This window comes from Chaetodon auriga, chromosome 17 (assembly GCF_051107435.1).
Source record: "Chaetodon auriga isolate fChaAug3 chromosome 17, fChaAug3.hap1, whole genome shotgun sequence".
Lineage (NCBI taxonomy): Eukaryota > Metazoa > Chordata > Actinopteri > Chaetodontiformes > Chaetodontidae > Chaetodon > Chaetodon auriga.
Genome location: NC_135090.1, coordinates 12,124,750 through 12,150,870, shown reverse-complemented (window position 1 = coordinate 12,150,870; position 26,121 = coordinate 12,124,750). Strand labels below are relative to the sequence as shown.

The following is a 26,121-nucleotide window of genomic DNA, read 5'->3' as shown; positions in this document are numbered from 1 at the left end:
AATAAAGGTGATTCAGGAAGTACATATTATAAATTGTGATACAATTCTATGCCAAATTAGTATTACAGGCACAAATGCACACACAGACACGAAGGATTTCTTACTTTTACTTTGTTTAGTTCTTAATTAAATATCAATAATGGTAAAAAGTACATAGAATGTTCGTCTGGAGCTGAACAGGTGCCCCCAGCAAAATGGTGAACAGTTTCAATTAATTGTCAAAGATTTCTGCAGCAGCAGTCCTTTATCGTAACTCTGCACAAATTGAAATGCTGATACTCCAAGGACCAAATCAAAAGCTAGATCCTTATCCTAATGTGGATTTCTTGGGGTTACCTGTCAAGAAAAGGTTTACTCCTGCATTAGAGTGCAGAACAGTGATCATTTATTTGGCCGACAATGAGCCAGCCCTTATTTTTGTAACAATAACATCTGCTCTTTACAGTGTTAGAAATATTAAATTTGCTGTTTCTTGCTGTCCCATGTTATGAAATGGACCTAAAGCTATAAAGACATAACTTTAGGTTGTGGTAAGTATGATGGCCACTGGCCAAAAATGTAAATACTTAGATACAGTCATGCAAACCAGTATTTTCTTAGAAAGCTAATATCAGTTATTGCAGACATACATGTATCACAGTATATACATTTTACTATATTCCAAGTTTCTTTTCGTCTTCGCATAACTTTGTAACAAAGCATTTAAATTCACGAGGTCAAACCAGTTTACAAAGAAGTCACATACAGTCCAGCAAGAAATGGTAGGTAGAGTTAGTTTACTTGTGCATAAATACAGAACATTCTGGTGAAACGAGGCTGAGCTGGATGAAGACATCCTCCACGGAGCTCCAGGGACAAGTTTAGGACGCGTCACAATGACGTCACGCATAATGAAAAAGAAAAGCTCTCCAACTGAGAGCAGCTGAAAGAAACCAGAGCAAAGTCTGGACCTGTGTCCTGGTGCCTCATGAAAGAGGAGTTTAAACTTAAAATAGTTTGTGCTCTGGTCTCGGGATCCAGTCTAAACACAAACTACGGGCTCAAGGTGTTTTTTTTTATCGAGCCGTCGTCAAATACGCTGTTAAAAGTTCGCAGCATCTGCTAACAGCAGCTAGGCTAGCTTAGCGAGCTAACCGGCAGACTGCCTTGAGGGTCAGGTCGCTGGCTCGGACAGGGCTTTGAAGGAGGGACGTCGGCGTTAATCATTTGTGGGATAGATGGTTGCGCAGTGAACGAAGACAGGCAGGAGACACCTCAAGATTTTGGCAGATAAGAGAACCGACGTTTGCGTCAAGCTAACCTCAACGGCCAGGTTAATACTTCGGCTAACTGCAGCTAGCAGTAGCGTCAGGTGAGTCAACTCAGGTGCGTCGGGACCAGTACAAGAGATGGCCAGTAATCCCGTGGCAGGCTTTACCTGCCAGTCCAATGGAGAAAACACATCGGGGCGAGTGTCCGGTTCTGGCCGCTCATCTCGCCACCAGTCCGAGTCAGAGTCCGATGTTGGCCTGACTGTCAAAAGCTTAGCACGGCTGTGCAGCAGGGACGAGGACGAGCGAGCAGCGGCTCTGGAGGAGCTGAGCCAAGGGGTTCTGCTGTGTTTAGGACTGGACCGGCCCGGTTCGGCACGGCTGAGCAAACAAACACTCCTGCATCTGCTTCGGCTATCCAGGTCGTGTCCATTACAGGAGGTCCGGGCAAGAGCGACCGAGCTGCTGCGAACCGTGCAGGTAATACTGGAATACAGTTCAGCTTTTTTCTGCTTCATAATGTCTGCAGACCAGTTGGAATACAGAAGAAATAAACTGTTTAATCACTAACAGGGCAGATTTTCCATCAAGACATACCTGAATGATAGACACAAGTTTGCCTTATATTTAGGACTATAGCATTTGTCTCTTGTCATGTAATTCCACGTCGAGGTGACTGATCGATTGGTTAACAGTCATGATAATACACGATGATCTTGCAGCTGATCAGCCGCAGCCGATTAGCGTTTTCTATCATATTGCTGGATATTTCATCAGACATTGAACTGCAGGAGGTGATGCAAGACTGCCGCGGTGTGCACAAACAAGCAGGCCCGACACGCCCCCTCCTGGTTCCCTGAAAAACAAACAGGACACACCCCCGCGTCTTTTCATAGCCCACTGGAGCGTCTAGAAATAAAAAGTCAGGCTTCCTGTGGCGAATACGCAGTTTATTTGTCTTCTCGCTTGGGAATAACAAGCGGTGTTTTTTTTTTCTGCTGTTGGTCTTCCGAAGATGTCGGTGAGTTCAGCTCGTGCATGATTTGATTACAGATTTTATGGGCTGCAAGTTATGAAACGAGTCTCTCCAGTTACAGTACAGCTGCTACAGACCAAGCAGGTCTAGTCAAGTTCAAGGTGGTTGAAGGTGCCTACACATTTTTATTATATTTGTTACAAACAAACAGTTGATTGTTTGACAGTATGACACTTTTTTATTTCAATGTGAAAGTGAAACAATTTGTTGATCAATCGATTTGTGGATCAACAGAAAAAGAATCATTAACTCCTTTGATGACTGATTCATTGCTATTTTCAGAGCATAAAACTCGTTCCAGCCTCTCCTTTGTGGGAATTTTATGTTTTTCTTTGTCTAATTAGAGAGTAAACTCCCATGCTTTGGAAAATTGTCAAGAGTAATTTTCACTATATCCTGACATTTAATAGATCAAATGAATAATCAAGAAAGTCATTGGCAGATTAATCAGATAGGAAATTAATCGTTATTTTACTGTATAATTGACTTTTTCTCTCTTCCTTCTTGCCTTTAGGAGCAAGGAGTTGAAGTCCCTCGGGTCCTGGCGTCAGGTCCAAGTTCCTTTATCCATGCAAAACAGGTGTGTGTGGCTTATTTTGCATTTATTCACAAATATTAACCACTGATTTTATTAGCAAAACACTTGATATTTTCTAAATACATGTCTGTAAAATGTTGGGATAGTATCAAATCACTCATCAGTTTCAAGAAGAAATCACATGAGGCATGGGGCAGTGTATAATGTTTCTGACATATAATGTTTAGAATACTCATATAACAGATGTGGTTTCACAAGCTGAAAGGTTTTATTGGGTTTCGTGCAGACTGGCATCATGATAAACAGCCAAGTCAGCGCACTTGTGAAGGTTGCCTGAAATTTCCCAACTCAGCGCTCGTGTAAGCAGTGTAGCTGCTGCAATACTGCAGTGCCTGTTGCTTCATGTCATCAAGAGGAGCAACACCAGACTTGTGTTGCCAAAGCTGATGACTGAAAATGCTTATTTCATATGTGACTCACTGCAAGCTTTCCACTGGAGAAAGTGGGAGTGTTGTACGAGTTCTTCAAAGCTATTCATTTCCAGCTGCAAGAGGAAAAAAATAATAAGTGAAACCTTTTCTGTGTGTCCTCAAGCATAGTCAAAATCTGATTATAGTTCTAGTCTAGCTCTCACTTGATTGGTTGTCAGTTTTGAACATGGATTTTGTCTCGCTCCTCCTCTTCAGATGTTGAAAGAAGGGCCAGACCAGGACATCCTCATCGAATCTTTTCTCTCATTGGGTCGCGTGGACCATATCACCATGGTGATGGCGCTGCACCCTGCTTACCTCAGCTGCTTCCTGAGGACCCAGCATGCTTTGTTGGAGCTGGACGGCCCGTTGCCCCGCCACTGGAGACATTACATCGCTGTTATGGTAAGAAAACCACAATGTATATGTATATATGTAAAACAGTGACAACTACCACCGCAGTGAGGGTCGGATGTCCACTCCTTAATGTAAAACTCTCACTAGATCTGGATAATTATTTTGCAACCATGTGAAAATGGAGTCAGCAGTTTCCAAAAGACGTCCATGAAGCATCTGCAGTGACAGTGACTCATGTGTGTTGTCATTGACTTCAGCTTGAGTAGTTTACGTCATTTGATTGCTCAATTTTCTTTGTTGGCCCTATAATATTATAGATTGTCCTGAAACACATTTGTAGGACCAGTACATGTTGAAATAAGAAATGATACAACAAAGGCAGCTTTTAATGAAGACACGGTTGTGTAGTCTTGTGTGTGTGAGCGGCTCCCAATGAGGTTGCAGTACTTTAGTCGTGAACGATGGCTGGATGCCTTTTAGTGAGTTGGTTTGGATTGTTTTGTTGACTAAGCAGGGTTAGTAGTGTTTTTATTTCCTCATGCAGCTTTCTTCCACATCATCACAGATGTAACAACATGTTAAACAATATTCACGTTGTTCCTTAAAAGTGAGCCATTTGATTTGCTGCATATACTGTAGATTTGTGTGTCAATCAACCACTGTTGAACTATGTGAATACAAATAAATCACTATTAGTGTACATTAAAATTCTCATTTACTATAAGCCTATGATATTGTTGGTTATAGTTCCTCTTGGACTTGTGTCTCTGGTTATTAACCTGATGGGTGTCCAGTTCTTTGACTACTTACTGACTACTTGTGCTGCATTCATGCAGATTCAGGCAGATGGTGGACGGCAAACGGAACAAAGCAGGACGGTTAGTTAGGTGACAGTAGACGGCATTCTGTCCAGAGTTGGAATATTTTAGCTTTGCCATCCTCTGCCAAAGGATATACAGCTGAATGTTACATAGTTACCTCACACAGAAAGCAGGGGCCATCAAGACAACAAGATACAAATGAAATGATCATTAATAACGAAACAAATAATACATATAATAACTAATTATTCACCGCAGTGACATAATGTCATGTATGCTTTGTTTTGCATTGCTGCCATTCCATCAGACTGTTTGTTTGTTTTTCCTGTGTTGTCTGTCTGCCTGAGTCCATGTTCTAAAGACATACAAAAGTAAAAATGAATCAGGCAAATTCTAAAAATGTTTTGTTTTTCTTGTCAAATGTGCGGGTAGACAGAATTTTCTTCTGAAACAATTAGACCCTTTAGGGGACCAATATGCATGAACATATCTGTGGATATCCCAATCTATAGTTGTAGGTACTTTTAAGGATACTGCAGCACAAAAAAGCTCATTTTTAAAGCGTTTGAAAAGTCAGGAAGTAAGACGAAGGAGCCTAAAAATCAGGAGAAATTGAACATGTCTTACTAAAGAGAAAGAGGACAGATTCAGATTGGACTCTGCAGATCATTCTCGTCTTGAGGATTATTCAGCTAGTGTATCACAGTGAGCCACTAAGAGGTCTGCCAAAGACTGTGATCTTCATAAACATTTAATGACTCATGGCTCATATATAAACATTAGCTGCCCTTTCACTTCAGAAATGGCATTCATTAGCCTCAAAATGATCTCCTGGTGGAGAAGTTTAGCTGTTTCGGTTTAACCTCTGAGCCTTTTATACTCATGAGCGCAGACAGTTCTTCTGCATTATGTAGCTGTTATACACCGACCAGTGATCGAGCTTTGTTTTGAAAGGAAGGGGCGCCGCGTTTGTTTCCTCATGTCGGCTCCCCCTGATATTTCACAGGCTGCAGCTCGACACCACTGCCAGTACCTGGTCCAGCAGCACAGCGCGGGCTTCCTGGAGGCTGGAGGGGAGGAGAGCTGGCTGAGCGGCCTCGAGCACGCTCCCACCAAACTCCGCAGCCTGCAAACACTCAACAAGCTGCTGGCACACAGACCCTGGCTCATCACGCAGCAGCACATCCAGGTCAGACACAACGCCCACTCTCGCCCTGTCCTCGCTCTCCTACTCTCTCTTTTGCTCATAGTGTGTCATCAGATCATAGTAATATCATTTCATACTCTGGATTTCTGACTTGGGCTGTATCTGAAATTATGACTAATCCCTGTAGATTAGACGCCTGATAGTTTAAACTTTAGCGAGCAGTAAATTAACTCAGCAAACTCTTCTGAATCATCATTTTTAGTGATAGTTTTGCCTTATATGAAACATGATTCATGTGACCTCTCACCTTTCCTAACACCCGCCCCCGTGCCCCTGCAGGAGCTGGTGTGTCCCGGAGCAGAGCCTCGCTGGTCATTGGCTGAACTCATACACGCTGTGGTCCTGATGGCACACGCTCACTCACTCTGCTCTTTTGTGTGGGGCTGCGGCTTAAACCCTGAACCCGACCACATTGGAGGCCATACCTTCCAACCTCCATCGCCCAGCCACCTCCCTCGTAGCCCTCACAGCCCCGCTCATGAGGACGGCAGGCAAGAGGTGAGTCAAGCAGTCGTTTTTCACCACTGGTCTGACAGGTATAAACTTAACTATGTCAACAGGACAAGGATGAAAAAGGAAATTGGTTCAGTGCAGCTTTGTTTGACTAGTCACACTGTTTTAATAACAGAACACACGGCACACTTCCCATTGTTGAGTTAGTGTTAGTGTAAAAACAAACTGCTAAATAAGCTACCTCAGCCTTTTTCTCTTCAGCCCTGTTCACTCTGGACAAAAAACCCACTGATACCCACTCACATCTGGCCTTTGCCCTCAGTGGAAAAGGCTGCAATCCCCATTAATTACCAGGTCATAGATGCACTAATTTTGGTGCAAAACTTGTATTTTTGTCTTCTCCAGTTGGTTGATGGAGCGATGGAGGTGGAGGTCTTAATGAAGAGGATGGTGGAACTGCAGCAACAGCAGGAGGAGGAGTGCACACAGGAGGAGATGGTTACACGTTTTGAAAGGGAGAGGAGCGAGAGCATACCAACAGGTACAGACGCACCTGCTTATCCTATGCATCATTTACTTGGTTGCCATTTGTTTATTCACTACTTCCTCTTTGTTGTTTTTGTTTGTAGTGGTGGTGCGGGGAGCACCACCTGACCTGGTGCTGCGTCTGGTAGAGGATCCAGAGTTCAGATATGAGGACTTTGCCCCCAGAGGAGAGCAGGCACCACCCACCATGAGAGCCCAGGTAGTTTGCAGCAAGTCTTTGTGTTCAAGTTCGTGTTGATTATATTTTAAAGATGGACTACGACACATGCTGCCAAGTTATTTCTTCATGCTTCTTACAGTGTACAGTGCCTGTTAATCATTCATACTAGGTTTCACAGACCAATGTTTGTTGATGTTGGTGTCTGATGTGTGCAGGACTATTCATGGGAGGATCATGGCTTCTCTCTGGTCAACAGACTACTGCCAGACATGGGCCAGCTCCTGGATGAAAAATTCCAGGTACCCTTGCCTTAAACCTTGTGGAAATATACCAATAAACACCAATATGATGATTAAAAATTGTACAAGACTGATGTGTGGATAACATGACAGGTTTATCTTCTCCAGGGAGTTTAAGTGAGTGATACACAATGTTAACTAGCTGGAACTGCTGGAGATAATGTGAACCTGCATGCTTGAAGTAAAACTGCTTAGTGTTAGGAAAACAAGTGGGTAATGACCATGTATATGTCCACACTGATACGTTTTAAACAGGGTTTTAAAACAAAAATGATCTGCATTCAGGTGTGCTTTTCAGCACCATATCAGAAGTAATCTCCATCCAGTCAAACGTGCCCGAAAACGCATGTCATGTGACCGTTCACGTACACTGGGCATAAGCGTCCCTAATTTGATTTGCCTGTCTGCTTTAGGGGTTCTGTGTGGATGCGAGGCATAAGCGTATGAAAAGTTAGGTGTTTCAAATTGAAACGTGCTGGTGTGGATGCAGCCTACATGTGCACAGTAAAACTGTGGACAGTTTTAACTCTCAGGTCCAAAAAGGACTCAAATTAATCAGTCAGAGACGGGAAAATTACTCTGCTCACACCTCACTGACGAGCACTCTGTAACAGGGGTGTCAAGCAGACAGTCTTTTGTATTATGGAGTCACAAAAAAAGATGCGTAATTGTCTACAGCCTTCACAGCTCAACAAAAAGCTCAGCAGAACACTATGAGAAAAACGGCCAATTTAGTCGAATGTGGGGAAAAATACAAAAAAGTTCAAATGTGTGTCTTGGCTTACTTCTTGGCATCTTATTCTCTTGACAGTTATTTCTTAGAGAACAGATTGCTTATGCATTTTATAATGAGATAAATGGTTCCTTTGCAGGTTGTGAACAGCTTGACCTACCACAGGATGGCCATGCATGAAGGTGTGGACACTCACACTCTGAGGAAAGCTCTGTGGAACTACATCCACTGTCTGTACGGGATACGGTCAGTGTCACACACCGTTAGAAATCACATCATCAGGCAAGTCAAACATGGGTTTTTGTCTGTGCGGCGTCACTAACTTTGTTTTGTGTTTTATCATTGCACCTGTGCAGCTACGACGATTACGACTACGGCAGCGTGAACGTGCTGTTGGAGCGCGCTCTGAAGATGTTCGTTAAAACCATGGCCTGTCACCCCGAGCAGACCACGGCACGCATCTACCACGCCTTCTGGAGACACTTCAGACACTCTGAAAAGGTAGGAGCCAGTTCAAACACCACCTGACCCGGCCGCTTCTGCCAGAGAAAAATTAATCATTTGACATTTTGGCACATCGTGTCTCTTTAGCACCCTCTCAGCGTAGAATGAATCCTTTGACATTTCAGCACGTCGCCTTGTTTTCCTTCCTTTTTTGAATGTTACAAGAAAGGGAAGCATTACAGACAGGACTTGAAAGTGTGTCACCTCGTAACCTGAAAGTAATGACGCGCTTCTTCTGTTTTGTTGTTTTCTTTACAGGTTCATGCAAACCTGATAGTGATGGAAGCCCGGCTACAAGCGGCCCTGCTTTATACTTTACGAGCCATCACACATTACATGAGATGACACACTCACTCACACGTTTTTGCAGATGCTGAGCCAGCTGTGACTTACCACAGCCAAATGCATAACACATCACAGATAGACAATCTTGCACACACGCGCACACACTACAGTGAATGTTTTTGCCTATCTTATGTTCAGTGTTAATGTTCTGATGCTGCTCTTGAACTGGGATATATATTTAAAATTTCTTTCTTAGTTTGCACTGAAATTGATCAGGTTTTTTTTTCCCCACTTGAGCTTCAAGTGTTGTTCTCAATATCTTGTACATGTTCTGCCAGACACACCCACTTATCTGCATACTGCTATCATGCATATCTAAGTAAATCATTTTGAGTGTTTCTTTGCAGAATTTTTGCTCTGTTGAGGTTAGTATGTGTTCACCACACCATGACTACTCACGCCTCAGTCCTCTGTGTCTGCAGCATGCAGAGGCTGAGATCAAAAAAGACAAAATAACTTGTATTTTTATATACAATAAAAAGTTACTTTGTTATCAAAAGTCCAACTGTCTTTGAATGGAATCGGTCTCCAGATGTTGTATTTAAGGCATGGCTGGACAACAAGACATTACTCGTGGAGCTACATTTGTGTGGTTGCGTTCCAATTTGAAGGCAGACTTCCGCGTGTGTTGCTGCAGGAGTTACTGTGACTCGCCGCTGGATGGAGACAAAGACTTGAAGAATCGTCACTACAGTTTACCAAGTCAACTCACTCTTCAAGGTTAATTGTAATTGCATAGCAGTGCCTTTGTACTCTTTCTTGACTTACGGCTGAAAGTGCAGGACGTGCTGATGGTCCATTGATGATAACATATGATTTGAGTAATAACGGCATAAAAAAAGTGACATGTCATCCAAGAGCACCGTCGTTTCTGGCTGGTTTCTGCGCGCTTCTAAATTGTACGCGGATATCACACATCTCGATCAGTCTTCCTGTACTTCGCAGCAGGGAGTGAATGTATCGCAGCTTTCACTTGCACTTCGGTCTGATGGAGGCTCCAGCGACGTGTCCTGAGCTGGATGTGTGAAGTACAGGCCTGTTTATATATTTGACAGGATGTTACTCTCTGCTCATAGGTTCTCCAGATACAGCCTGAAACAACTGCTTTTATGCGTTTCCAATAGGTGCGAATATTTTAAATCGTGTCAAATATAACATCCTTTTTTTTTTAGCTGTGCACTGCACGCGCGCGGTCTTCAGAGGTTCATTGTGCACGTGAAGTCTGTTCCCCAAGCCTTCCGGACGAGGCGCGCGCTCATTTCTTCTCACTTGCTCAGTAGCGCGCGCGGCTGTTCTCTCAGCGCCCCGCCACTCACCGGACACCGCTGACACGCACCTCGGCTCCAGTGCGCCTGACTTCAGGATTCCCCGGGATAACGACGTCTTTTCTGGCAGGTACGTCGGCTCAATTTATCATATAATGTCTGCAAGTGTTTACAGTGTTGGAGATAAGGAATGAGTGGTTTGTTGTTTTTGAAGAAGTGCCTGTGCTTTATCAGCAGAATCCCACGTCAATGCTGATACATATGGAGAGCTACTTTTTCTCCCCACAAATCCTACTAAATGGATTCTACTTTGAACTTTTCTCTCTGTTTTATTCTGTGTGTGAGTGGAGGAAGACGCCTTTAGTTCACATCCCTGTGGAAGAAACTGAGAATACGTGTAAATGTAACCGAGCCAGGTAAAAGGACCCTGGACGTACCAGACAAACGTACATGAGCGTTTTCAGGAGCCCACCGCCTCAGGACCGTCTGTGCCTGTTTTTTAAAAACATAAAATAAAACTCTGGCGACCATTTTCAGTGTTTCTGAAAATTGGGTAACTTTGGAGTGCTTGCTGTTAGATAAACGGAAGTTTGCGTTTGCCTGTGAGATGTTAATGAGGTGCGGCTACCAGTACTTCCACTCTTCATGCTGGACAGACTCCACAGAGGGTGATATTCAGAAATCAAACAGTCAGCACTGCCATATGGTAAGAGTGGAATTTACCAGAACTTTCCTATCAAAGCCCTAGTAGTTAATTTATCAGTCATAAGGTTGTAGTAATGGAATATTTATTGTTAAATCACAAAGGTCAAGGGTCAAACAAGTTATCATAGGATCTGGATTTGTGACAAACTCCCGTGACTGCATCATCTGGGGACAGCTGGTTTTGTCTGTAAGTGTGCTGCACATTTGTCAGGTTTCACTGACTTTCAGAAGTCATTCGGGCTTAAGGCCCGAAGTCCGTCAGATTACGTTACATTTGCTCCAGAGGCAGCATATTCCTGAATGTGACTGTGATTTATTCGGCAGCGCGCCTACAGGAAATCACCTCGAGGAGAAGGCAGGGCTGGATGTTTCCTCAGCCTGTCCGTCTATCTGAGGTGTTTCTGTGGCTTTAACGTGGTCAGGTTGGTGTAGGTGTTCATTCCTTCATCGTGACAAGCTGCAGGGAGGTTGCATAATCACACCTCCACCTTCCCTTAAATAATCAACATTCACTGCTGATTTCAAAGGCCGTGTGTGCCCGTGTGAAGGAGGTGTCGTGGAATTTTGAGGGTCGGATTGGGGAAAAAACGCGATTAGGCAGTCCAAGGCCGGACTTCATCACTTCCTGTTTCTTTACGAGGTCAGTTCCTGTCTTTAGCCTCGGGGCTAGGCAGGAAGGAAGGGGGCGTGGATGTATTTTTTAGTCGGGGGGTAAGAAATGGACCTTGGCGTCATCACACAGCTTTCCCACCAAGCAGCTGAGGGCTGTGACAGTCATGTGCTTGTTGAGGATGAGCCCTACAGCCTGATGTTAGCACCTTTGGACTCCCCTGGATGGAGGATGTCAGATGTCATTTCAATCAGGGCCTGAGCAGTTGTTGGTGGAAGACTCATCTTGTCGTGGCTCCCATAGGAACATGCCCTGAGCCCCCTAGTGCTTCAAAAACAGAATTAGACATGCAAATGGTCACGAATGCCTTCCAACAAGCCACCTCAGCCCACAGTATCTGGAGGATATGATGACTTCATGTGGAAACAGGACGTCCCCATGACCGAGACACCTTACTTTTCCATTGCCCCCACCCGTTTCTCTCCTGCTCCTTTCTGAGTGTGTGTATGTACTCTATGAGTGTGTGAGGGTTCGGTGACAGCCTGCTTCCCATTGTCCTATCATTCCTGCTGCACTCACACTCTGCATCCTGTGGGGCTTCCTGCTAATGAGGGAGAGAGTCAGAGAGAAAAAGAGAGGTAAGAAAAAAAGATGGAGAAACAAGAGAAGAGGAGGATTGAAGAAAAGTCTGAGCTGAGCACAGAACTGGCGTATAAGAAGAGAAAGTCAACAGAGCTGAACAATCGTGTGTGTGTGTGTGTTGACCCGTGTTCCCGCAGTGAATTCCCCGCTGGGAGCAGCTTATCGGCCGTCCACTGTGCAGGAAAGGGTGTGTCATCTGAATTTGGATGTTTGTGAGTGTGACGATGGAGGGTGGTGTTATTGTGATTTTGTAAGAGTGCGCTGAATGCGTGCTAACGCTTTGTAGGTCTGAATTTATTTGCTTCCTTATATTGTTATAGAGTACACAAATGTACTGCAATTTACTGTTCTGCAGTAATTGAAAATAGCTTTTTACCCAACAGTTGTATTGGAGTACAATTTTGAGTCTGAGTACTTGGAGTACTATTTTGGATACTTTAAGTACTTTGCTGATAATACTTCCGTACTTGCACTTCACTAAAAATTTGAATACCGGACTTTTGCAATGGAGTGCAATACTTTTCAAGGGGTCGGTTCACTAAGTTATACTCTTTGGTAGAAAGTGTTTCCACTGAAGTCTGTGAATTACAAAATTCACCTCCACTCTATTGAGGTGGAGGCGGATGTTTCGACACCTGGGCAAAGTCCCCAAACTGCTTGCCTGTCTTCATACCACCAGAGGAAGGTTAAAAACTGTTGTAATTTGGATGAAACATCCCTTAAAAACTGTTAAGGAGATAAACACTGGTGCTTGATCATAAAAAATAAAGAGAAAGTGTTAGACTGAGGTGTAAAAGGGCCTGTTGTCACAGACAGTCACAGACAGTCACAGACAGTCACAGACCAATACCACACCTCTCCCCACCAGAGGAAACTACCTCTGTTTCACAGAATGCTCTGTTTGCCGGTGGCTATAAAAACCTGCCATGATGGTCAGCGGTCAGTGAGGTGATGTTTAGTTCTGAGATGGCTAACAGAGGAAATGCATCTGTGGGATGAGCATGATTGAGTTCCATCATGGAGAAATAATGACATTTATGGCATTTTGTTGCTGTTACACAATATGCAAATTTTGCAGGAGGGCTAATTATATTTTAAACAAGCACTTTTTCTTGGCTGGAGGGCCTTTGTATGGCAGCACCTCAGTCACTGCACGCCGCTTTGTTTGTTTGTTTGTTTGTTTTTATGCAAGGATATCACTATTGCTTTCATTACCTTAAACTCTTACATTATTCAAACTAAGAGTAATTCATGACACTTCTTAAACTCTCCCTAAATTGAGCATGGTGTGTTTGTTGCATGCTGGATCTCATTTTCGTTACAGGTTTCAAGAAGCAAAGAGGAAGATTGTCCTGTGTAGACCTTTGTTCTCACATACACACACACCTAAACGGCAGCATCAAGTATGCTGCGTGTCGATTTGAATCGGCAACCTTCACGTACCACCGTCACCACCACACACCCACACGCGCTTCACTGTAGTACTTTTAATGTTTGTGGCTGATTGAAAGATAAATTGTTGTCATGAAGCGCAGACAAAAGAGAGGAAATACCCACATGTTGCTGTGCGTTCTCTTCTGCAGCATTTCAGCTTAAAGGCCGGTATGTTGCCGCACAGTTGCGTATTTTGGCTCTCCGTGCATGCTTGCTTGTTTGTCCACTGGGCTGAGAAACTGTGCTGCATGTGTGCCTTTAGTGTTGAAATGTTTGTGTTTTCATGATGCTGTTTCCTTTACGCATAAACACCTCAGACCAACTGAATTATCAGGTGGTATTTCCGAATGATCACAGCTCGTGGGTGCAGAGAGGAAGACGGACCAGAGCGAGAAAACTTGGTCAACAGGAACCCAACGGAGAACAATGGCTGTATGGCCGTCCTGCCAACAGTCCTCTGCGTGTGTGTGTGTTTGTCTGAATACATTTCCCGGTTATTTTGCTGATCCTGCCTGTGTTCATCGGCCAAACCTCGAAAAAAGCAGAAAAAGAGGAGATGAGAGAAAGGTCAGAGGAGAGATAAAGATGAAAGGGAAGAAGCTACTTCTGCTGCCTCTGTCACTTCTCCTTTTTAAGGTTTATCAGAAAGAGAAAGAGGGCAGCAGCTTTGGTCCGGGGGAAGGTTACTGTTGAAGGGGTGTCGGCACCGAGTGGAGAAAAACAGCAACAGAGAGGAAGATGTGTGTGTTTTCGGGGTGTTTGTGGGCCTGCAGCTGCTTGGTGTATGTGTGTGGATGGACTCTGTCCTCAGTTTCCAGGAAAAGGGGGGAGCCATCCGAGGGCTGGACAGGAAAGTCTAACAGGGCTAACTTCCTGTAGCTCTCCTGATGGCCGGCCTGATAGTGAATGAGTGTGTGCGTGCGTGCGGGCTTGTGCGCACGTTACATTTTTGCATATTTTAGCCCAGACTCCTCTGGATGTGGCCCATAATAACTTTTGTTGCTTCAAACGGGGATTTCGGGGAATTTGTGGTGTGGATAGGACAAACCTGCCGCCGTTCAGTGGGAGCTCTGATGTTTTTTCAGAATGAAAGTGAATTGCCTTTTTTTTTTTTTTTTGTCGCTCCCTGCCATAACCTGTATTGTTCTTCCTGTGTGTGACTTCCCTCACATTCCTCTGTAGGTGGAAGCAACAGTGACTCCACAGTCAATTGCCAGTTTATTAGGTACACCTACAGTAGTTAACATTCAGGTTTGTTGAAACATTTGGAGGTTTTGATTCAACTTTTTGGTCATTTTGGAGGCTATAGTTGGTGGTGCTGCTGAGCTGTATTACATTGCACTGAGAGGTGTTTCTCATATTTTGTCCACCACGGTTATGTCAGTGATAGTTGACGAACTATTAGAAACTACAGCCTCCAAAATTAACAGTGTAATCGAGAGCTGGATAAGTATATCCAGTTTACCATCACATAAGACAAATACAAGCATCAATTCCTCAAATTTTCGAAGAACGAGAACAATTTGGGGCGTGAAAAAAGACTTTGACTGATTATGAAAATAGACCTCTTGTGTCAGCTGTTTCATAACTCTTATGTGATAATGTGCAAATTAGTGAGCGTTACAGGTGTGCTTTGTTACTGTTGGCCAGAGCCAAGCTAGCAGTTTCCCCCTGTTTCCAGTGTTTGTGCTAAGCTAAGCTAACTGGCTGCTGGCTGTAGCTTCTCTTCTGACTCTTCAGAATAAGATAACAGAGCTTGCTCGTGTTGATCGGGATCATGTTGATGACTGTGTGCAGGCCTCTCGGCACACAATTAAAATGTTTTACGGTCCTCTCTGTATGTTATTTCCTCTCGATCCGGGCACCAGCCTTTGCTTTGTCAACGCAACTTCTATTCAAACAACGTGGTTTGCTCAAAACTGGAAGTCAGGATTGCGTACATGTGCACTTTGTGAAACAAATTTCACATCGTCAGTGACTGTCACTTTGTGTCAGTTACCCCTGTCAAATGATGACATTTACAGGTATATTACACCACAAACGCACAGGCACGCGCACACATACACACACAAACACTCAGCTGTTGACCAGAGAGAGTGTCTGAGTACCCTCTCTTGAAACTGCACAGCAAAAAGGGAAGTGGCTAACCTCACATCTCTCTATGTCTGTCCTTATCTCGAGCTGTCTCTGTCTCAGGTTTTTTTTTTCGAACTTCTGTCTCCTCGCGTCTCCCTTCACGCATGTCTTTATTCATGCTTTACCGCCCTTGTGCCTCTCTCTCATGTTCTCTATCACCTTCTTCGTCTCTGGCTCTCTGCCACTCATCCCCTCCCTGCCCCGCTCTCTCATTCCACCCCTTGTCACTCACCTCTCCTTCCCTCTTTTCTTTTTTTTTCCAGTGGCGATGGTGATTGACAGATGATCTGACAGAGGAAGACATCAGGTGAGAAAAAGTTAACTTCTCCTTCCCGCTTTACCCCCACTTTCGCTCTTCCTCCTCCTCTTCCCGCTCGAGGGAAGTTAAGTTTTTTGTTTAAAGTTAGTTACTTCTCTCTTCACAGTTCAGCTCTTCACACCCTTGTGGTTTGTTTCATGGGGGTGACCCTCTCCTCTGTGTGTTGTTGATCCATTTTGCTTTCACTTTCTACCAGCTTGTGTTTGAAGTGTCAGCTCGCGTAGACAGGAGTTAGGGGTTGATCGAGTACTTACAGTAACACTAAAATTGATTTATTCCTGATGTTGAATCCACTACATTCTTGTATTTTTAATCTTATTGATACTGTCGTTAATTTAGTAATAGTGGATTTCAGTTGTACATACCGTGATGTGCTCTGCCATCATGTCAACGTCATGTTATATAAGCTGATGGAGGCCTACAGGCTACAATAATACAGTGCGTTCTGATTACCTCTATGACCTATACTTGGTTGAGTTATTGTTTCTGGCATACACGGTTCAAGTAATGTTTTGATAGTCATTGTTGTACACATTCATAATAAGTCCGTTTGAGGTCTCGTGGACTGGATGACTTATGGGTTTGGAGTGACAGCAGCATGCAAGTCCAGACATTTTGTTATGGAGTACCACTTTACCACTTTAAACAGTCCATGTCTTTATTCTTAACTAACCTTTATTGACATCTCTGTAAGCAAACACATTGTCACTGATACTGTGCTTATCCAGGTATAATCATAACACACTGCATGCAGCTTTAATCACTATCAGAAAGCTTCAAGCAGCAGGAAAGAGAAGAAAATTCAACAGGTCCATACTGAAGAAGTTGCGGCACATTTCGTTAACTCTGCTTGTTTTCACAGACGCCGTCTCCGTGCTGGTTATTATGGGGTGTGTCTGTTGCAAGCAGAAGAAGTCTGCCAAAGCAGCACCAGCAACATCAGCAGCAGTAGACATTACAGATCTGTCTCCTAGCAACGCAGATGGAGGGTTGTCTGCGGCCTTGGGCCGTTACTGTCCCGACCCCACCCAGACCATCCCAGACTTCAACAAGGGCTTCTCGTCCAGCACCATCTTCCCGAACACCAACTCACACCAGCGGCCTGGAGGCATGTGTAAGACCCACATAAATGGTCTTATAATATTACTTAGATATATAGACACTCATTTCTTACATTTCTGAATCATGTCTTTTGCACCGTGTGACCATCATCTTAAAATCAGATAAATCTATACTGTAGGAGTCGTGATATTAAGCTGTAATCACGCAGAAATATATATCTAATAAAATATCTAATATTTATTAAATAAACACGACGACATGGAGTGAAGGAAAACTACATTTTTTTGGTTATTGGTCGCTGTAATTGTTTCTCTGATCCATACTGGCCCTGAAGTGATTCCTTTCAGTGTTAGAGTTGGTTGTCAAAATCCACTATGCCTGTTTTGTGTAGAAAGTGCTGCATTTTAAAATTCAGCTGAAGTTAATGGGAGGCTTCAGCAGTCTCATTTAGGCAAATTTAGTGGGTATCTCTCAAGTTGCAGTCTTTTTAGTGTGAAATTCACTCTCTGTTTCCTTACTGAGATGCAATAAAGGGATAATAAGCCTCATATTTGGCTTCCCTATTAAATGCATCTTTGCATAGAAAGAGGACTATTTTGTCCCCCATCTCTGACACTGAAATTCTGCTGAGAAGGGATCCCTCCACAACCAGTTTGGACAGAAGGACTCGTTACTCCAGTTACTATTTCACTGTACAGTATATTTGGCTGTGTGAGACAGCGAGGAACAGAAACACTTTCAGGTCATTTAAAACCATAAAAATAACCATGTAGGTGATCGTTAAGGTTCAGTGGTATGAACTATAACGGGAAACTGTTAACTTCTGTGTGTGTGTGTGTGTGTGTGTGTGTGTGTGTGTGTGTGTGTGTGTGTGTGTGAACATGTGTGCAGCGGGTGGAGTCACTCTCTTTATAGCTCTGTATGACTACGATGCTCGCACTGAAGACGATCTCACTTTTCAGAAAGGAGAGAAATTTCAGATCATCAACAACACGTACGTACACATGTACACTCACAGGGCTGCATTTCAGAACATCTGTTGTTTAAATTTAATTGGTTTCATTAACAATTTGATTTAAAAAAAAACACCCCTGATAAGATTGTAATAATACATTTAATGTATGAAATATTATCATACAAAAATGTGACAGTATGCAGCGGGAGAGGAGTGCTAACTATCTGTGATCAGTGTTAAATGTGTGAAATTAGATGAGTTATGACTCCCAAAAGGTAATTAATTTTGTTTGCATACACTAAATGCCAAAGATTACAATTAAATGCCACCCATTAAACTGTGAACCGCTGCAGCTCATGTTCTCGAACAATGTTCCTGTCCTACTCTAGAAACCTAAAATAAGTTTATTTTATGATGTTTAGCTTCGGCATTATGTTTCACTTTATTGTTACTCCAACTAAGTTTGATCTTTATCTTCTGTCTCATCTCGACGCCTTTGATTCTTCAGTTCATCCTAACGTAGATAGAGATGAAACCGATGAGAGAAAATTCAGACGTTTTTTGTGTGTGTGTGTGTTGCAGAGAGGGTGACTGGTGGGAGGCTCGCTCTTTGGACACGGGCAACTCAGGTTACATCCCCTCCAACTATGTAGCTCCTGTCGACTCCATACAGGCTGAAGAGTGAGTGCACACACACATACACACACAATCGTGCTTTCATCACTTCAGAGGACATTACATTAACTTCCATTCAGTTCCTAAAGACTCCCCATCACCTTGACCTCCACTTGTCCAAAGCTAACCTTAACCCCAGTGTGATTTATGTCCCCGTGAGTAACACACGTCCACACACACAGCAGTGAAAGCTATGCATGTCTCAGTGTAAGTGCTCATAGTTTACACTGGAAGATTTTTTCAATTATTGAGGTCAGAGGTCACATGGTTGTTTCTGAGGTGACCCGCGTGCTGTTCTCATGACAGGTGGTATTTTGGGAAGATGGGCAGGAAGGATGCGGAGCGGCAGCTGCTGGGCCATGGCAACCAGAGGGGAACTTTCCTCATACGAGAGAGCGAGACCACCAAGGGTGAATAATACACACACACACACACACACACACACACACACACACACACACTCTCTTAATAGAGGTTTACTGCTCTAAATATGTGATAGCTTTCAATAGCTCTCTCTTTCCATCTCATACCTGTCCCCCACTGTATGCTTCTTTGTCAACCTCTCCTCTCCTCCCCTCTCCTCACCTCTCCTCTCCTCTCCTCACCTCTCCTCCCCTCTGTCTTTACAGGCGCTTACTCTCTGTCTATCCGTGACTGGGACGACAACAAAGGAGATCACGTCAAGCATTATAAGATCCGCAAACTAGACAATGGTGGCTACTACATCACCACGAGATCTCAGTTCGACACTGTGCAGCAGCTGGTAGAGCACTACACAGGTAACACACACAAACACAAGCACGTGGACACAAATCCATCCTCTTCATTCTGCTTCTCCTCCAGAGGGAAAAAATGCTTGTGTTGCCATTTTCTGATGGGCCTCTTTGCCGAATCATTCTCTGCTCGACTGCAGAAGAGAATTTAAGGCCGGTTCTGTCTCTGCTTGATTCAAACTGTTCATTTCACTGTTAATCAGTGGTGGAAAGTAAGTCTAACCCCAGCTCCAAGAAAGTTAGGTCGCTGTGTAAAACAGAAATAAAACAAAACGTCATCATTTTCTAATCCTTTTTGACATATGCTCAATTGAAAACAGCCCAAAGACATTATCTTTAATATGTTACCCCATCAACTTCATTGATTTTTTTGTAAATTTGTTTTAGTTTTTATAAATTTTTAGTCCCCACATTTTTACTGTACAATATTGAGCTACTTTGCTTGAGTATTTCCATTCGATGCTACTTTCTGCTGCGCTTCAGAGGAAGAATTTTACTTTTTGCTCAACCACAGTTTTTGTATAAAATGTCCTGTGTATCGTCAGCAGATTAAATATGATGCATTTTCATAGAACGACCCAACAGTGTAATAAGTCATTAAAATGAGCTTCAGCTTGACCAGTACCGGTGTCATTTACATATTAATGAAAAGTCTTTCTGCTTAATGAGTACTTTTACTTCTGAGTTAATTTTTCTAATCTGAGCCTGAAATTTTACTCAGAATTGAGTAATTATGATCACTTAAGTAAAGATTTGAATACTTCTCTACGACTCCACCAATTGCTTTTACTGACATTAAGTTCTATTCAGAGCTGTTGTAACAGGCGGAGTTCACACCCTCCGCTTCCTCTGCTCTCTGTCAGTGTAAGTCTGTCCCCTAGTGGCTAGTGTTGAAATAATAAACATTCTGCAGTGAGTGTGACTTTATATGACAGCAACCTGAGAGATTTGGCCACATATTTCTTTTTTCTTTTTTGCCAGTGTTTATTTATTTTTCCTATTAGCTGGGCTGTCCCTGTATTTCTTTTTTGTAGCTGTACATGCTGCTGCTGCTCAGAATGTGTTTTTATGTCTGTTTTGCTTTTCTTTCTACCTTTGTACTTAAGTTTTTGGTTAACCTGTCAGTTGCATAAGTGCATAAGCAACCTGTCTTGTCCCTTCTTTATCTCTGCATTTGCTGCTTTTTTCTCTTCTGTTTTCTTTTGCTCTTGTTTCATTTTTGTCTTTGCCTGCCTGTGTGTCTCTCCTTCCTCTCTCTCTCAGAGAGAGCGGCAGGACTGTGCTGCCGTTTGATTGGCAGCTGTAAGCGGGGCATGCCTAAGCTGGCCGACTTATCAGTGAAGACCAAGGATATGTGGGAGATTCCCCGTGAATCCCTCCAGCTGATTAAGAAACTGGGCAATGGCCAGTTTGGAGAAGTCTGGATGGGTAGGAATGGTGGGATTGTGTTGGAGTGGGGAAGGTGACAGCTGGGCCACACCTGGATAAAAAACAGTATTAAAAGATGAGCGGGTATATACAAAGTCTTTGGTTGTGTTCAGTTGAGAAGAACATCAGTAAACACTTCTGAAGTACAGACACCTGCAAGCTCGCAGTAATACACTGTAAAGCCCTGTTTATCAGTCTGTGTTGTTCAGAATCTGTCTACCTGCAGCAAATATACCTGTGGATCGGACCACAGAACACACACACACAGTTGACAGTCTTGACGAGTTTTTAAATGTTGTGTGTTGGATAGAAACTGCAGCAGTGAAACAAATCCTTCATAAACCCCTGTGTGTGATTGGAATGACACATCAGCAGCAGCTATTGAATAAAAACGTGGCTTTGTTTTGTATACAGGTGTGCAGAGCTGTGCCCTTCCTCCATCGTTTTTGCATGTGCATGTTTCATCATCTCACTCATCTCTTTGTCACCCATCTTTCTTCAATCTTTCCACTCATCACTACACCCTTTTATCCAATCTTACATCACCCACTTCCACTTCCTTTTCTACATCTCCTCACTCTTTGTCGGCTCCCACCTCCTCCCCCTAATAGGCATCAATGATGGACTGTGTTATTTCCTGACCAAGCCCTGTCCCAACTCCACCCCGCTCACCATGGGTCTCGGGCGGGATGCCTGGGAGGTGTCCAGGGAAACGCTGTCATTGCAAAGGAAACTGGGGCAGGGCTGCTTCGGGGACGTTTGGATGGGTGAGAATGACACCGCCAAACACTGACGCCCTCTACAGGCTTAGAGGGAGAACTGTCTGTCCAGCATTGTCCTCTTTAGTGTCCGTTACTGTCCTGTAGCAAAGATTGTTAAATGTCTGGCTTTGGTCGGCTATTTATGTGAGTGTATGTAAGTAAAGTTTGATGTTTTTCCCAATATCAGTTGGGATTCCCACATAACACATATGACCAATTCATGTTGAAATTGTCATACAGTGTCTCTGAATCTGAGTCCATTGGGTTTTCTGAGCCATGAAGAGTTTCTCCCTGAAGCCAGCCAAGCTTTGTGCCTGTCCATGTAACGCAGGTGCTGCTAGTGTTGATGTAAGACCAGTAAACCCCCCCCCCCCCCACATCACCCGTCTCATGTCATGCATGCTCTCCAAAATAACAATACATGTGCATGTACCAGAGGTTTGACCACATGTGTATTCTTGTTGCAGACTGCATGTTGTGTGCCTTTGTTTCTATGTTTTTGATATTTATACCTATATGTGTGGGTGTTTGTATCCCTGTATAAGTAGTATGTACATGCATATATAGCCATCACATTGTCAGTATGCCAGAGGCATAGCCTGCGCAATATGTCTCTGTGTGTGTCCATGTACTATGTGTGCATTAACATCCCCTTGTCTGTATGCCAGGCATGTGGAACGGTACCACCAAGGTAGCGGTGAAGACTCTGAAGCCAGGGACCATGTCCCCCGAGGCCTTCCTGGAGGAGGCTCAGATCATGAAGAGACTCCGCCACGACAAGCTTGTGCAGCTCTACGCTGTTGTGTCTGAGGAGCCCATCTACATTATCACTGAGTTCATGAGCCAAGGTATCAGGCTGAGTGAACGGTCATGCCTGTGACATACTGTAAATATAGTATGAATCACTGTTGTTGGTTGGAAACCTCACTGACTCAGAAAAGTGAGCTCAAAATAGTGCTTTTTTCCCATTAAATTAGATGCATAGTTGATAAAACTGTTAATTCAGAAAGTGTATACCCACACCAAGGAAGCCAAATCTCACAGTTTGTTATAAAAGTAAATTTACAGAATCAAAATAAGAAATACAGTAAAATAGAAATAGAATACTAAGAGAATATGTTTAAATGTTTTTTAATCTGCATCTGGATATCATTAATATACAAATTTTGATCATGGGACACGTTAGATTTCTTTCAATAGAGAACATTCTCAGAAACGCCCAATCTCGCATTGAAATCCTTTAAAAAATTCCTGGATCTGGACCTGCACCAAAAAACTATTCACTTGTGACATGGCCCCTGTCTTAACTTTCACACACTCTTTAAAACGACAAACTTTTGAGAGATCCTGCTCAGTATAAACACTAACTAACAAGCAGGAATAAAAAATGAAAACATCAGCTTCAACAGTTGAGACATTTACCCGACATTAAAAATTTGGCAGATGGGTCATGCAGTGATCAGGCAGACTTTTCGTAATTTGGAAGAGTTCAAGCCCCCCTGCCTCCCTGCTGGCAAAACACCGAATTCCTACCAATTCCAGGGATTCTCTTTCCTCCTCAGAACATGACCTTTGACCTCCCTTTGGAGGTGGCCTCGGGGCTGGTGAAATATTCCTTCAATATTCACTAAAAAGAAAAACACGAAAGTTGGCACCAAGAGTGTCGCTCTGTATGAATTTGCAAGAATTTGATTGAATATGCAATTGTTTTGCACGCCATGATACACAGCAGATATGAGGTATAAGGGACCCGTCACAATGCTGCTGTCTTGGTTTTTCAGGAAGTTTGCTGGACTTCTTAAAAGATGGAGAGGGGCAAAATCTGAAGCTGCCTCAACTGGTGGACATGGCTGCACAGGTGAGTAAATACAGACACACAACAGACTTAAAGGAAACACACTGTCAGCTTCTGTCTGAGCTCTCTTTGTGTCTCTAATAGATTGCATCTGGAATGGCGTACATCGAGAGGATGAACTACATCCATCGTGACCTGCGAGCGGCTAACATCCTTGTTGGAGACAATCTGGTGTGCAAGATCGCTGACTTTGGCCTGGCTAGGCTCATCGAGGACAATGAATACACAGCCAGACAAGGTAACGGCATGAGTGTGTGTGTGCGTGCATGAGATAGAGCCACGCTTGTGCAGTCATTAAGAGTATCTGCCTCTGCATCCATACTTATATTTTTAGACATAACCTAGCCTAATTATATGATTACGTATCTTCACTGTGCTGCCATGGTTTCAGGGGCCAAGTTCCCCATCAAGTGGACAGCTCCAGAAGCTGCACTGTATGGACGCTTCACCATCAAGTCAGACGTCTGGAGCTTTGGCATCCTGCTGACTGAACTCATCACTAAGGGACGAGTGCCATACCCAGGTACGGGATGATACCTTTGTTCAGTAGTTCTTAATCTCATGCAGTAACAGGTTGATCATCCATGGCAGTGAAAATCCTCCAGGTATGAGAGCTTAATTACATTCTCAATCAGAACAAATTACATTACAGCACTGGGTGAGTTTCAGACAGCAGCACGACACATGAGACAAAAATAGAGGTTACAAAGCAAATAAAATCAGAACGATCATACGAGATCGATCAAATAACACTGATGAATATAACATTACAAAGAATATAAAAACAGATCAATGATGCATTCAGATTCTTCGGCATAAACATTAAAAGATATAACAGAAAACACTCATGGTCAGGATTGTTGCCAGTTTGTGGCTGTTTCTTATTTCAATAAAGCAACATATAAACATGTTGCTGCAAGCTTAAAGGCCTCGACCCTATGTTGTCTGTATATCTGTATTGAGATGTATCCTAGATGGTGTTAAATGACTGTCTTACAGTATATCAAGTATGTATAAAGATGCAGCACTTCAGCAATATGTCATCTTTGCATTGTACTGTGATTCCCACACATTCTGTATCCATATGAGTTGTGTTTTCTGCGCATTTTATGTGTTTTCAATCCACCTCTCTCCCCCTCCCTCATCCATCCCTGCAGGCATGAACAACCGTGAAGTGCTGGAGCAGGTGGAGAGGGGCTACCGGATGCCCTGTGCCCCGGGCTGCCCCGCCTCGCTCCATGAACTGATGCTGCAGTGTTGGAGAAGGGAGGCCGACGAGAGGCACACTTTTGAGTACCTGCAGTCCTTCCTGGAGGATTACTTCACTGCCACAGAGCCGCAGTACCAGCCCGGAGAAAACCTGTGACCACACATGTGAACAGATGTGGAGCAATAAAGGGACAAACAGAAGGAGAATGACAGATAGATAGACGGGCAGACATGGAAATATACATGCAGATACGCTGTATTTGTTCCACACATACTGAACACACATACACACCCACACACACACACACACGGCGCGTGCACATATTAAGATACATATCATTGCCTTGTTTAATTGTTTAAAGACAGTTTCCTCTTTGTGGTCAGTGCTCACGGCAGCCCGTTCAGGACAGATCAGTCAACCATGTTGAAGAGCAGAGTCGGAGCTCTGCTGGTCAGGCCTTGCAGTGATGTTGCTTTACTCAGTAACCATGACAACAAGGAACTGAAAGAAGATGTAGATGGTTGTGTTGAGGTGGGGGAAGTCGAGTTGGTACATGATCTGTTCAGCTGCCATATATGTTCAGGTCCTTTGATTTCTGTGTCTGAGAAGAGCGGTTTAGTAGGCCAGCTGTTTACATGAGATAGAAGTGTTGATACAGAGATGATAAAGGGTGCAACAGGTTTCAGGCGACAGTTGGAAGACTGTCTTTGAAAAAATGTCAAAATGAACCTTGTGAACCTGTGTGGTAACTGAGTAGATTATGTATGCAGACACAGACATTCCTGTGTAAGATGCCTCCTCTTACAAAAGGCTGTTGAACTGATCCATGTCCATCACCTGAAAGAGGGACCTGATTTCAAATGTGCACCGATATGTGCCTTGAACTCAGTCAAATTAAGGGCTGTTTTAGATTTTAAGTACCTTCAATACTGCGTTAGTAAAATCTGAGGGATGGTAAGGAACGCTCTTTGTTTTTTAATTTGTATGACAATTTTGTATGAGCTGTCTCTTTTGTTGTTTTAATTTAACTCAGATATATCTGATGCATTACAAAGACTTCTGTATCTAGCCAACATGTATACAGTTTTCATCTGCTGGAAGGGCAGGGTGAAATGTTACACACACAAACTGGAAAGATCAATGTGTGTTTTTTGACAAGTGTAACCTTTATGCTGAGATTGCCCTGTCATGTTATTGTAATAAAGATAAAATATCTTTTCCGGATTAAGACATGTCTCTTATTCCATGTGTATTTGGATATTTATGCTGTTTTGTTTGGTGTTTCCTCACAGATAATGTCAGACAGACAGTTGCCATCCCATGCAAAACACAAATATATAGGGATGAATGATCATGTGCTTTGGTCTGCCTTTAGATTTTTATTATTCCTTTTTATTTTCCTGAAGTAAAATGCGAAGGTCATGAGAGAATATTTCTACTTCATATTTTGTGCCTCAAGCAAAATGTCATATATTTGTATTCTACAGCATACAACATTTCTAGTTTCACCAAAGATTTAGTACGAAAAGAAATGAGTTGCTCAAGTGATTTAATAAATTCACCTAAATAGAA

At 43.2% G+C, this 26,121-nt stretch overlaps 2 protein-coding genes across 6 annotated transcripts; both read left to right on the top strand.

Annotated features, from left to right (window-relative positions):
• Positions 1 to 887: 887 nt before the first annotated feature.
• Positions 888 to 9,221, top strand: sesn2 (sestrin 2). 2 transcript variants are annotated; one of them, XM_076755252.1, is made up of 11 exons: positions 888 to 1,730; positions 2,801 to 2,866; positions 3,511 to 3,699; positions 5,479 to 5,661; positions 5,959 to 6,177; positions 6,538 to 6,673; positions 6,762 to 6,877; positions 7,054 to 7,137; positions 8,010 to 8,116; positions 8,227 to 8,371; positions 8,633 to 9,221. In XM_076755252.1, exons 1-11 carry the CDS (start codon positions 1,389 to 1,391, stop codon positions 8,717 to 8,719), a joined length of 1,674 nt encoding a protein of 557 aa, XP_076611367.1. In that variant the 5' UTR covers positions 888 to 1,388; the 3' UTR covers positions 8,720 to 9,221. The 2 variants fall into 2 exon arrangements, with proteins under 2 accessions (XP_076611367.1, XP_076611370.1); XM_076755255.1 differs by lacking the exon at positions 888 to 1,730 and adding an exon at positions 2,143 to 2,271.
• A 797-nt stretch (positions 9,222 to 10,018) lies between these two features.
• yrk (Yes-related kinase) lies at positions 10,019 to 25,776 on the top strand. 4 transcript variants are annotated; one of them, XM_076754471.1, is made up of 13 exons: positions 10,019 to 10,114; positions 15,775 to 15,818; positions 16,693 to 16,944; positions 17,784 to 17,886; positions 18,430 to 18,528; positions 18,829 to 18,932; positions 19,152 to 19,301; positions 20,559 to 20,723; positions 22,153 to 22,332; positions 23,266 to 23,342; positions 23,424 to 23,577; positions 23,731 to 23,862; positions 24,497 to 25,776. In XM_076754471.1, the coding sequence occupies exons 3-13, from the start codon at positions 16,716 to 16,718 to the stop codon at positions 24,703 to 24,705; spliced, it is 1,602 nt and encodes a 533-aa protein (XP_076610586.1). In that variant the 5' UTR covers positions 10,019 to 10,114; positions 15,775 to 15,818; positions 16,693 to 16,715; the 3' UTR covers positions 24,706 to 25,776. The 4 variants fall into 4 exon arrangements, with proteins under 4 accessions (XP_076610586.1, XP_076610590.1, XP_076610591.1 ...); XM_076754475.1 differs by having other exon boundaries at positions 10,030 to 10,114; positions 16,693 to 16,938; XM_076754476.1 differs by lacking the exon at positions 20,559 to 20,723 and adding an exon at positions 21,335 to 21,490 and having other exon boundaries at positions 10,033 to 10,114.
• The last annotated feature ends 345 nt before the right edge of the window (positions 25,777 to 26,121 follow it).

Excerpts from the sequence above, each read along its gene's own strand:
- sesn2 (XM_076755252.1), top strand. The coding sequence starts at position 1,389 with ATGGCCAGTAATCCCGTGGCAGGCTTTACCTGCCAGTCCAATGGAGAA. Across the intron at positions 7,138-8,009 it reads TCCTGGATGAAAAATTCCAG|GTTGTGAACAGCTTGACCTA; the intron begins GTACCCTTGCCT and ends GTTCCTTTGCAG. Across the intron at positions 8,372-8,632 it reads ACTTCAGACACTCTGAAAAG|GTTCATGCAAACCTGATAGT; the intron begins GTAGGAGCCAGT and ends TTTTCTTTACAG.
- yrk (XM_076754471.1), top strand. The coding sequence starts at position 16,716 with ATGGGGTGTGTCTGTTGCAAGCAGAAGAAGTCTGCCAAAGCAGCACCA. Across the intron at positions 23,578-23,730 it reads TGAATACACAGCCAGACAAG|GGGCCAAGTTCCCCATCAAG; the intron begins GTAACGGCATGA and ends CCATGGTTTCAG. Across the intron at positions 23,863-24,496 it reads GGGACGAGTGCCATACCCAG|GCATGAACAACCGTGAAGTG; the intron begins GTACGGGATGAT and ends CCATCCCTGCAG.